At 44.3% G+C, this 12,500-nt stretch overlaps 2 protein-coding genes across 2 annotated transcripts in view; one reads left to right on the top strand and one right to left on the bottom strand.

The window, feature by feature from the left end:
• The window catches only part of LOC119584275 (helix-loop-helix protein 11-like), a 28,404-nt gene extending 16,853 nt beyond the window's left edge, over window positions 1-11,551 (bottom strand). The window contains exons 1-2 of the mRNA XM_037932802.1: window positions 11,350-11,551; window positions 3,383-3,548 (exon numbers count right to left, since the gene is read on the bottom strand). Coding sequence (XP_037788730.1) covers window positions 3,383-3,548; window positions 11,350-11,435 — 252 coding nt within the window. The 5' untranslated portion in view covers window positions 11,436-11,551. The remainder of the gene's footprint in view (window positions 1-3,382; window positions 3,549-11,349) is intronic.
• LOC119584278 (rRNA-processing protein UTP23 homolog) overlaps window positions 6,624-12,500 on the top strand; it is a 20,236-nt gene continuing 14,359 nt past the window's right edge. The window contains exon 1 of the mRNA XM_037932807.1: window positions 6,624-6,759. The gene's annotated coding sequence lies outside the window, so the exon portion shown is untranslated. The remainder of the gene's footprint in view (window positions 6,760-12,500) is intronic.

Genomic DNA, 12,500 nt, shown 5'->3' with positions numbered 1-12,500 from the left:
GAGAGAGAGAGAGAGAGAGAGAGAGAGAGAGAGAGAGAGAGAGAGAGAGAGAGAGAGTGAGAGAGAGAGAGAGAGAGAGAGAGAGAGAGAGAGAGAGAGAGAGAGAGAGAGAGAGAGAGAGAGAGAGAGAGAGAGAGAGAGGAGAGAGAGAGAGAGAGAGGAGAGAGGAGAGAGAGAGAGAGAGAGGAGAGAGGAGAGAGGAGAGAGGATAGGAGAGGAACGAAGGGAACGCTTTCGCACAAGTGAACAAAGAAATCAAATATAAAAAAAACAGTAAATATCAATGTACGTATATCTAATTATATTTATGACAACTGAAGACCCTTCCCAATGTAAACCGCCTTGCCCGTGTACGCAAGAACGCGCGTGGAAAAAATATCCCAAATTCCATAGTGCTCACCGATGCTCTCTTCACTGCCACTGCGTACTCCCAACTCTCCTACTTCACCTCCACTAATCTCAAGCTGATCATAACATCAACAAAAATCTCTCCATTCTTAAAATAGTGTGACCCTCCCTCATGGTGCGTAACTTGTGTCATTTTATTTCCTGTGAATCCGTCACCGGCAACTAAAGACAGCCTTGGGAACGCCCTCGCTGTCAATGTCAGGATCAACCAACTATCCCCAGAATTCTTAAAACAAAAAGTTGTGCATCTGTCCCGCTTATGTTATTTCAGTGAGCGTGGGTGACGGAAGAAAATTGCCAGTGACGTGAAATCCTAACCTCGTGTCTTGAAGCGAGCACCGGACACAAGAGGTGGTGAGTTTGAAGTGAAGGCTTTCCAGCGAAAATAACACATTACATGGGGAAGGGGAAGTCAGTGAAAAAGGTTACTACCAATTTCCGAAGTATTCATTTCTCTTAGATGATAATATATAAACGCATCTATCGAAGTTTAAGCTCCAAGAAATGACATTAAATGCTAGAAAATTACTTGTTCTCTTCCTTTACCCGGTGTTAACTACCAGCTAAACTGCTCTAACTATCAAAGTTGAAGACAGAATTATAATTCTTGAAGGATAGTTTAAGTTTGGGAGTTATTCTCAACATTATATTTAACACACACTTTCCTTAACGATACAACCTTCAATATTTGTCCTCTATGACCCGCCTTCGCCAGACGTGTCTGTAAATATTCTCCGTAAATATCTACTTTACGAAGAAAAACCCTTTATTATGATATATGTAAGTCTCTCTCAAGTCGAAATTATGAGCAAGGAAACTACGTGGAGATTTATTTCCCCATACGTACGTCATAGGCCTAACATACCACGCAGGGTGCCTGGGTCCAAACGTCATCGGGTACATGATACTTAGCAACAAGGTTCTACTCAAAACCTATCTCGTATGACTTTTTTGGTTATCTCTTCCTTAATACTCAAAAGCGCAGAAAGACAAGGGAACTATAATATTATTAAGTGTTCATTAATAAACGTTTTACCTAGCTATAGTTCTGCTTACATCATATAAATATACAAAGGACACGAATGGTCACCCCGTATATTTCGCGCCATTTTCTTAACGCTGAAGCGTCAAGTCTGTAGTCAGCTGAGAGTGGTCACGTGGAGCCATTCCGTCGGAAAACGACCAGCTGTGACTTACTCCATTTTATCCCATAGCGATCATTTAAATTCCTTGCAAACTTCTACTTAAATTACTTATGAATTTATGACATTTCGAGTTAGAGGAATAATATTGTGAAGCAGACAATGCAGTTCTAACAAGGTACAATGCAGGAGCGGCGCGGGGTCCCGAAATGCGCGCCACATGGTCGCCGCTAGCCTCGCACGGGTCCCATGCCCGCCACGTGGGGCCCGTTTTGTGAGCGTTGCGTTTTGAGGAAGAAATGTTTCAAACAATTGTTTTTTGTGACAAAAATAAGCGTCGAATTATGCCGTTGTACTCAAGGCAACCAAAAAATAAGATCACAGACTATCAGATCATATATAAAAAAGACAACACGGAAGATCTTTCCGGGCGACACCACGCGGCCGCCGGTTATACGTTGTGGGGCGGAGCGAGGCTACGGCCGGTCGATCGTTGTCATGGAAACAGAATCAGCTGGCCCGATATAAACACCCTCGCATATAGAGGACAACGCAAATCTTTGACTGACGCTGAATTATAGTCTCTTTTGCAAGTCAACAAGCTTCGAACATGGACAGAAACCAAATCGACGTTACAGATTCGCCTAGACAGGTTTTTATCCTAAGGACTAATAATCCGGGTATCAATAATCGTCGGCCCGCCACCAACACTGCGGCTCCTACTCCCGTCAGCTGATGTTTCCCGCCACGCTCTCACCATTCATGACATACACACACGTACACATCCTCGCACACATAACACTAGTTGATGTCAACCCAAGATCGCCGACTTCCTTCATAACTAAACCGTTACCTCGTGTTAATGGCATTTTTTTATCAATTTGAAATCTACACCAGCTATGTACTCTGAATGTTAGTATGTAAATAGCCGGAAATTAAACTGCTGAAATCTTCAGGAACCATTTGCTAAATGCCTAACACCAAGCCTATACATCTGGCGGCTGCGGCTATTCATAAATCAGGTAAAACACAAAAACAAAAACGCATACGCGCGTATGCGTTTGTGTGTGTACACGTTTATACACATGTGTATGTACACATACATACACAGACACACGCACGCACGCACGCACACGCACACGCACACGCACACGCACACGCACACGCACACGCACACGCACACGCACACGCACACACACACACACACACACACACACACACACACACACACACACACACACACACACACACACACACACACTGTTTTACCCGATTCATGAATAGCCGTCAGATGTATAAGTTTGATGATACGCATTTAGCAATAGATTCCTGTAGAAAGACTAAATTTTCACTTTCGCACAATTTAGTTGTTGTTATTTGCGGTTAGACTAGGATCATTCATTCGGAGAATCCATTCATACTGCTATGTTGACTTATATGTACATTGTGGTGTTGCTATAGTTCAAGGCATTTCGAACTCTCAAATTATTTTAACGGGATATTTCGCTTAAAAATAAATAGAACATTTTACATTACGAACCTATGGGATCGAGTAAAAAAAAAAACTTTTTAAAAATCCCAAATGCATACTGACATTTTCAATATAAATAAACCATCGATAATTGATGTTTAACAAGGTTGTCTGTATGTTCAGGTGGGGAAGAATACATTAGCACTAGTTTATTGACCCTCTTGATATTACTATGAAAACTATATAGCCTGGATGTTGTACCATGTGCTCACATTTTCCATTTATAATTGTAAATGATAAATCTATTGAATGCATCTCAAGGATGCTTACTTGAAGCACGAAATTTGGGAGCTAAACATACCTTGCTGAGCTTCTCACCCTCGTGGTGAGGCAGAAGGGTTTTGAGCGAGGCAAATCCAGCGTTGATACTCTGCATGCGACGGCGTTCATTGCTGTTGGCGATTTCACGTCGGATCCGCTTTTCTTGTTCCATTGCCGACTTCGGTGATACCGGTCGACCTCCCAACCTTCAAAGAAAAGAGTAAAATGTAAAGATGCAATAAAATCCATTCAAGAATGAAAATAGTAAACCCAGAAAGAAAACGCTCCTGTCATCAGCTGATTAACGTAAACAAGCAACTCATTCATCAATTTAAGATACCTTAAATCCAATTTTCTTGTCAATTGCTATATCAGAAGCAAAATCGATATGCATTTTATCCCTATGATTACAGGAAATCTGGTGAGGCTAGAAGTCTTCTACGGTGAAAGACGTTACCGGGACCACGTGGTTCAGAAACTCGTGCCGCGTGGCCGCTTTAGCCTCTCCAACAACCTTTGGCGGCAAATATAGAGGCGGATGGGTATATACAAATGTATCACGGAAAATGCTTGACAACAATGTCATTGGTGTAATGCGATGGCATGTCTTCATTTGTAGATGGGGGAGGGGGCGGATTTCTAGATTATGCCTAGGAAGTCGAGGAGTTCGACGTGACAGACGCAACGTTCGCTCGACCGTGAACACTAGACTCGCCGGAATTTGAGCCACGCCCCCTCTCCGGCAAATATTCTCTTCAACACACGGGTTGGATAGTAACGTTGAGCATATATACGTGCGTGTGTTAATAAACGTGTCATTATGCTTGTGTATAGTATACGAATACCCATGTGCACACATGAGCACACTGTGTGTGTGTGTGTGTGTGTGTGTGTGTGTGTGTGTGTGTGTGTGTGTGTGTGTGTGTGTGTGTGTGTGTGTGTGTGTGTGTGCGCGTGCGCGCGCGCGCGCCAAATTATACGAAAATATATGTCATCTGTGCAATCGTTATCAAAAAAATTAAAAATAGCATCTAATATAACTTCTTTAACACTGATATCTAGACACGCTTTGATACTGCAATACTTACATCCGCCTGAAGTCTACATAGAACGTGTAAGGCCAAAACAACACAAGACTGTCAACGGAAAGTGGAAAAGAAAGGCGACCGTTTTACATCTCACCATTTTGTACTCTATGACCCTTCCCTCCGTCTCTCTAACTCACACACACACACACACGCCGTCTCCCCCTCTCAATAGAAAACACACGAGTGCTTCGTCACCGTCCAACCTGACCCGGCTCGCGTCATCTAATACCATACAAGTATCCTATACGATTTTTTTCGAAATTGTCAACTGCCCTAATGCAGATTTCCTGCGACCATTAAGTTTGTAGAATAAAGACTAGCAAATTACAAAAGCAATCGAAACTCTGTTAAAATTGCATTTATAATGTTGAGGCGAAAAGCTAAAAATTAAGTGTAGTAGGAATAAAGAAAATCCAACAATAAACTTGAGATACCAGTGCGACAAAAGCAACGAGATCAGGAGCACATGGGACGACAGCAACAGTTACAAAAGGTCGAGATAGCAACGACTCTAGTAAAACGTGAAAATGAACAGAGGAGGAGAGAGAGGAGAGAGGAGAGGGAGAGAGGAGAGAGGAGAAGAGAAGGAGAGAGTAGGAGAAGAAAAAAAAAGGGAGAGAAGAGGGGAGGGGAGAGGGAGAGAGAGGGAAGAGGAGAGAGAGAGAGAGAGAGAGAGAGAGAGAGAGAGAGGGAGAGAGAGAGGGGAGAGAGAGAGAGAGAGAGGAGAGAGAGAGAGAGAGAGAGGGAGAGGAGAGAGAGAGGGAGAGGAGAGAGAGAGGGAGAGGAGAGGGAGAGGGAGAGGAGAGGGAGAGGAGAGGGAGAGAGAGAGAGAGAGAGGAGAGAGAGAGAGAGAGAGGAGGAGAGAGAGAGAGAGAGAAGAGAGAAGACATGAGGTAGAGAGAGAGAGAAGACATGAGGTAGAGAGAAAGGAAGGAAGGAAGGAAGGAAGGAAGGGAGGAGAGGGGAGGGCCGTTGCCAATCCTATGCCAACGGCCAAAATCCCTGTTGAAACGGTGAAGAACTCTTAAAGACAACCTGGATCACCAAACTTCTAATCACTTGGTGTAGAGATCTATAGGCAAATGTACCACCATAATATTTAATAGCATTCTATCTAAAGCATTTCTACAGAACCACTACCACTCTGCAGTAAAATGACATGTTACATCAGTAAAAAATTAATGTACTATTAATACCAAAAATATTCTTTCGAAGCTATTAAATATCAAACATGTAGTACCAGAACATGCATACACAATGATGATAATATATGAATATCTAATAACCACTCTTCTATATTAGTTCTATATATCTTGACAGAAAACAGCCCTAAATGACATATAAATGTAAAGTAAATACGATATGTAAACGTTTATAGATACCACATGCACTGTGCTTTTTCCATGAAACACTGAGAACCGTTGTAGAATCTACGTAAAAATAAAAAAATATTTGGAATGACAGTTTTTTCTTGCAGAAACAAATTTAAGTTTTATGGTAGGACTGCAGTAAATGATATTACAAAAATAAATTAATTTAGCCTCGTAACGCCTGCATGACCAAATTCATCGCCAATTCACATCACCGAAATCTAAAACCAGTAGCGTACGTTGTGTCCACTTATGCCCATGGGAACTGCGAATTTACTGAAAAAATGTGCATTTAAGACGCCAAAATTCATTTAGCATCATACTATCTTTTTTATGCTGTTACAGCTAAAATCCGCACCCTTCATATACCACCATCCACCCCCTACCGCCAAACCCCACCCAGTCCCACTTACCCTCTTGACTATTCCCTCTAGCTCTCTCCCTAAGACCCTTTCCCTCCCGACCGGTCCTTGCAACCCTCATTCGCCCCTCGCACCCTCACAACACACCACCAACGGCAACAACAGGAGCTTGGTGCCTAGCCGGCGGCGATCGTGACGTGCCGGGCATATTTGGAATGCCGAGACGGGTTTGTTGAGCGGGCATGGTGCCCACCGGTTCCGTCGCTTGTAGTGCCCGTTATCAATTAAAACATTGCCATAATCATAACTCTCACCAACAGTGAAAACGAAATGATATAGTATTTCCAGTTCTTTTAGATAAAAAAAAGAATGACAGCTGGTAAAGATGCAACCAATGTGCTCTATGACAACCATCCAGAATAACCCGACATCAATAAAATCAGTGCTACGGTGGTGAGCATGACGACCACTTTACGGAGCCTTACTTTGCCAAGAATTGAGTGCCATCAATACCACGATTTTTCACGGCGCCGAGAGAACGGGAACCTACAGATTAAAGGCTAGGATAACAAAGACCTTCAGACCTTCCTCATGGAGGTAGAGTTCCTTCCAAATACGGGCACAATCTGGTCTGGCTCAGGCACCTGGTTATGCATGTGTTTGCATTTCACAGGAAAGTGTGTGCCGATATGCATATGTATGCATGTACAAAAGATTTATGCATAATACATAATCAACAAATATGGGGGTTAAAATACATCTGTGTGTGTGTGTGTGTGTGTGTGTGTGTGTGTGTGTGTGTGTGTGTGTGTGTGTGTGTGTGTGTGTGTGTGTGTGTGTGTGTGTGCGTGTGTGCGTGTGTGCGTGCGTGTGCGTGTGTGCGTGCGTGCGTGCGTGCGTGCGTGCGTGCGTGCGTGCGTGCGTGCGAGAGAGAGAGAGAGAGAGAGAGAGAGAGAGAGAGAGAGAGAGAGAGAGAGAGAGAGAGAGAGAGAGAGAAGAGAGAGAGAAATAGTGTGGGGGTGTTCGCACCTAATATTAGGATCTGCCAGCCCTCCTGACGTGCGTAACTATACAAGAGTGAAAAAGAATGAGTGGTTGAGGCCATTCATGTAAAAGCTGAGGTTGAAAAAATACTTAATTGTTAAATATCAGTTCAGTATATTCTTTAATATACTCTGGAGTACCGCGAGCTGTCCCTAGTTTAATATACTAAACAATAGTGTCCGTTATAGCTTAATACTTATGAGTCTCATAACACATGAATGCATTCCGCCTATTCTAAAACAGGCTTCGTCTGCTGCAGTATCCATCCAACTCTATCTGCAAATTCCCACACGCATACCCAGCCTGCCCCCCCCCCCCCAGGGCCCGCCAGGCTTGCGTCTCCCTCACGTCAGGGAGTCGAATTCTCGTTTGTTTACATTCTACGATTTCCTCAGCTTGACCAAGGTCGCGGTAAAGTCACAGCTCCATACACGTTGCTTTGGGCTTGGTGCCTATTCCAGCATCCGCAAGGCAGGTGGGAAGCGACTGTGCCCATACCCACGCACACCAGACAAAGAGTTATATCTGGGTGTGATCCGGTACTCCATTCTGCTCCCTGGCGACTTGTTGCACCTTTCCGACGTGGGTGGAAGTGACTCAGCGGACAAGAGGAGCGAGCGAGGGTGGCAACCTACCCTCACAGGGCCTCTCCCCTCCCTCCCTCCCTACTCCCTCCCCTAGAACCCCCGACTAGATGTATTTACTACTATTCATCTCCACGCACCGTACCGGATACACGGTCTGAGCTGACATGAGTTTTATTGTACTGATTACAAGTATACTAAAGTATTACTTCAGATACAGTATTCTACCTGATAAATACCAAGAAATTGCCATGATAACAGACCCACGTGGCGTCGTAATCACCCCAGTAACAAACACAGGAGTATTTTAACATTTTCCCACCGTGAGGCGCGATAGGGGCAATGACGCTACCCTCGTGTGTTTACTAGTGAGCGGGGGCGGGAGGCGTGGGGTGGCGAGCTGGGGGCGGAGGTGAAGCGGTTCAAACCATCAGTCATGTGAGCCTGAATCGACAACCTAGCGTGCTCTCCAGTTATGACTACATATCTTCGTGTAGCGGAACACGCCCACCTGGAATTCGGACATCAGTCCGTGCACAACGTCGCCGGATAAGATACTGAAAGAAATCTCTCTAGTCTAGTGATGCCCAAATAAGCCTACGCCATAGGCTGTACGAAAACTCAGGGGGGGGAGGAAAGGGGCACGTCATTAGGCTTATTTTCTTCCAGCAAGCTAACTAGGTCGTAGGTTGTAAAATGCAGTTATAAGAGTTTCTTATCACGAACAGCTGCTCTTAAAGTGGCAGGCATCAACGTGTTATTGTTATGAGTCTAGCCAGCATGGGTATTATGATACATGATCCTTCTCAGCTGTGTAAGAAATGAAAGGATAGCGCACGAGAGGACCTTCAAAAGAATGCCATGTACTATTTACAACGTGTGCACTTGCAATATTATCATACCATGAGATTTAACAAAACAGAGCATGAGCATGAGCGAGAGAGAGAGAGAGAGAGAGAGAGAGAGAGAGAGAGAGAGAGAGAGAGAGAGAGAGAGAGAGAGAGAGAGAGAGAGAGAGAGAGAGAGAGAGAGAGAGAGGGGGGGGGGGTTCAGTGCAAGCATACGTATTTCAATGTATGTGTGCGTGTATATATCATTCAGCGAGTGAGTGTGCGTGCGTATGTGGTTCAGTGAGTGTGCATGCGTATGTGGTTCAGTGAGTGCGTGTGCGTGAGTGTGTGTATTTCAGTGAGTGTTTGTGTACTTCATTGTGTTTCAATGAGTAAGTGTGTTTCATTGACTGGAAGAGTTTCAATGAGTGTGTCACAATGAATGAGTGCCTTTCAACGAGTAAATGTTTCAATGATTGTGTTTTTCAATGACTGGTATGTGCATGGTGTGTGCATGTGTGAAGGTGTGTGCATGTATGCAGGTGTGTGCATGTATGCAGGTGTGTGCATGTATGCAGGTGTGTGCATGTATGAAGGTGTGTGTGTGTGCAGGCGTGTGCGTGTATGCAGGTGTACGAACGTGTCCAGATGCGTGTGTATAAGTAGGTTGTGTGTGTGTGTGTACGTAGATATGTATGTATGTAGATATATTTGTACGTATATGTTTGTAAATAAAGGGTGTACGTAAATAAGCTTGTGTATGTAGAGGTGTGTGTGTGTGTGTGTGTGTGTGTGTGTGTGTGTGTGTGTGTGTGTGTGTGTGTGTGTGTGCATGTATGTGTATGTGCATGTGTATAATGTGCATGTATGTGTATGTGTATGATGTGCATGTGTGTACATGTGCATGTGTGTATATGCACGTGCGTGTAAATGTATGTGTGCAAATGTATGTGTGCACATGTATGTGTGCACATGTATGTGTGCACATGTATGTGTGTACACATGTATGTGTGTACACATGTATTGTATGTAGGTGTGCATGTGTATATGTGTATATATGAGCATGTGTATGTAGGTGTACATGTGTATGTATATATGTGAGCATGTGCATGTATATATATGTGCATGTGTATATATGTGTATATATGTGCACGTGTATGTATATGCGTGTACATGGTATTTGGTGTATATGTGTAGTGTGTGTACATGGTGCTGGGTGCACGTGTATTATGTGTACATGGTGCACAAGTGTATTGTGTGTACATGGTGCTGGTTGTACATGTGTATTGTGTGCACAAGTGTATTTTTGTGTATGTCTATGCCTGTGTTTATGTGCGTATGAGTATTATGTATGTGTATACGTGTGCATGAATATGTGCATGCATGTGTGGAGTGAGGTGTGTGTGTGTGTGTGGTGTGTGTGGTGTGTGGTGGTGTGTGTGGTGTGTGTGTGGTGTGTGTGTGTGAGGTGTGTGTGTGTGGTGTGAGGTGTTGTGTGGTGTGAGGTGTTGTGTGTTGTGTGGTGTGTGTGGGGTGTGTGTTGCTATGAATGTGTGTGTATGCCTTGTGAATGTGTGTGTGTGTGCCTTGTGAATGTGTGTGTGTGTGCCTTGTGAATGTGTGTGTGTGCTATGAATGTGTGTGTGTGCTATGAATGTGTGTGTATGCCTTGTGAATATGTATATGCCTTGTGATTGAATGTGTATGTCGTATGAATGTGTGTGTATGTGGGATAGTGAGAGAGACTGGGAGTGCGTATATGTGTATGTACGTGTATATGTAACTTACAGAAACACATCATTATCATTACATTACCAATAGCAAGATCAAACTTATTTATACCTAAATATAAGCGTTGTTTCAGACAATTTACTTCTAAACAATAACATTAATTCACGTTTCATAAATAGCCCTCTTGCGCATGAAAATGTTGCACGAGATTTCACACTAGAATACAACCTACGCCACGCGCGGTTATTCCCCCATCTATAACTCTGCCACTACTTTCATTAAACTTCAAGGTTCAAATTTTACATGTTGCCCGTGTGTCCACTTCCGTCGCCCAAGTACATTCTACCCACATAACTCTTGGGCTGACGTGGCTTGGATTCACCGCCCACGCGCGCCTACTTCCGCTTTTCCACGCCCATTTCCTTGTGTCCCGTAAAATATCCCAACACGCAAACACTAAAACGGTGAATCAATTCTGTGTATAATATCTCTCAAAATTAAGTATAAAGTGCTGGCATAACATCACACACCGGCGTTCGGCAGAAATGCTGTGGTGGGGAGACGCGGCCCCGCCCTGCGTGTGCGCGGCGCCATGTGACGAACATCAGCTGATCACGTCAATATCAGCTGTCCCGAGAAAACAAACCCCACTTCAAATCTTTCGATGCATGCAAGTCGACACCCGTGTTGCAAGTAGGCGTAGTAGGATGCCACGAATGTTTGCCGTCCTGGTAAGGCTGGCGGGGGCGCGTCCCTGTCCGTTAAGGCGAGAAATGAGGCGGCGGCCATATGGCGGTGTCAGCTGATCGGCGCCCGGCATGGCGTCGCGATCAGCTGATGATATACACGGGTGAAACAGGCTATCTACGGCGTCAAATGCTCAATTTCAGTCGTGACAATCATCCAGGACGATTAAATCCTGGTTCCTGCACCAAACCAGCGACTGAAATTGACACTGTTACGGCTAGATTTCAAACGTGACAGTTGGGCGGCCATACCTGCAGAGTGAACCAATGGCTTCCTCGTCTTCAATCGCGATATCGTCTATTCGACGCTTCTCGCCTACTCTAGGAAACATTGTCATCCTCGAGTAACACTTCTATGATCACTTGAGACGTATATTACACCCGTACACTTCCAAACACTAACAAAAACACGCAAGAAAGCACGAGTAAAGGCAACACTCGTCCGCGTTCGAGCGCTTTAGACTCTTGTTTGGCGGGAAACTGATGAGTACTCGTATTCCTCCGCCAAGGCTGGGCGGCGCGGGACAATTTAAACTCTTTTATTTACGTATGCTTTTAACTCAGGCTCTTATTTCCATGATATAACAAATAATTTACATTTGAATTAGGGCATAATCATATATCGGCCAACCAATCTTCCTAAGAAATCTCAGAGTAAAACACGAGGGACTACTTTCCAGCGCGTGGAATGCAGACGCCGCCTGGCCGAGCAGCAATGCGCGCGAACGACACAAACGCGCGGCAGATGTGCTAAATTTACAGGCCCGCGTCGCATGGCTCTGCAAATAAAGAGGCGGGATCCATGGCTATTATGACAGCACCATGAGACATTTGCAGCATTGGTCGGCCTCACCGCCATGGTCAATACAAAAGAATAAGAGTGTTTTTGATTCGATGTCGAAAATAGCGGAGTCTGAGAGTAAGGTGTGGTGGTGGCTTAGCCTATGAGGCGGCGGCGTGGGCTGGACGCGTTCAGTCCTCGCCGCCACGAGGCGCTCGAATCGCTCGCTTGAAGAATTATTTTCCAGCCTTCTCTCTCCTTCTGTATATCGGATCTGTGTAATAAACCCCCGGGGATAAAGAAATAATCATATGGTTAGTTATTCAGTAGGGATTATATTATGGTATTGTTTGCTAATAATCCTCACACTGGGCTATTCTTTCATTTAAATATTCTTGTCACAGGATCAGGTCCTTTATTATTTTACGGTGTAGAATTATGTCGCTCTCTGTTTTTCTCCACTTTATGTCAGTCAATATACATAAAACATAGATACATATGTATGTATATATATGTATGTATGTAATAGACCATACACATACAAACACCACACGCACACACTCACTCACTCACTCACACACGTGCGTGTGCGTGTGTGTGTGTGTGTGTGTGTGTGTATACA

The sequence above is a fragment of the Penaeus monodon genome, chromosome 18 (genome assembly GCF_015228065.2).
Source record: "Penaeus monodon isolate SGIC_2016 chromosome 18, NSTDA_Pmon_1, whole genome shotgun sequence".
In the NCBI taxonomy this organism is placed as follows: Eukaryota; Metazoa; Arthropoda; class Malacostraca; order Decapoda; family Penaeidae; genus Penaeus; species Penaeus monodon.
Note: the sequence above shows the minus strand (reverse complement) of the source record. Positions and strands in the feature narration are given on the sequence as shown.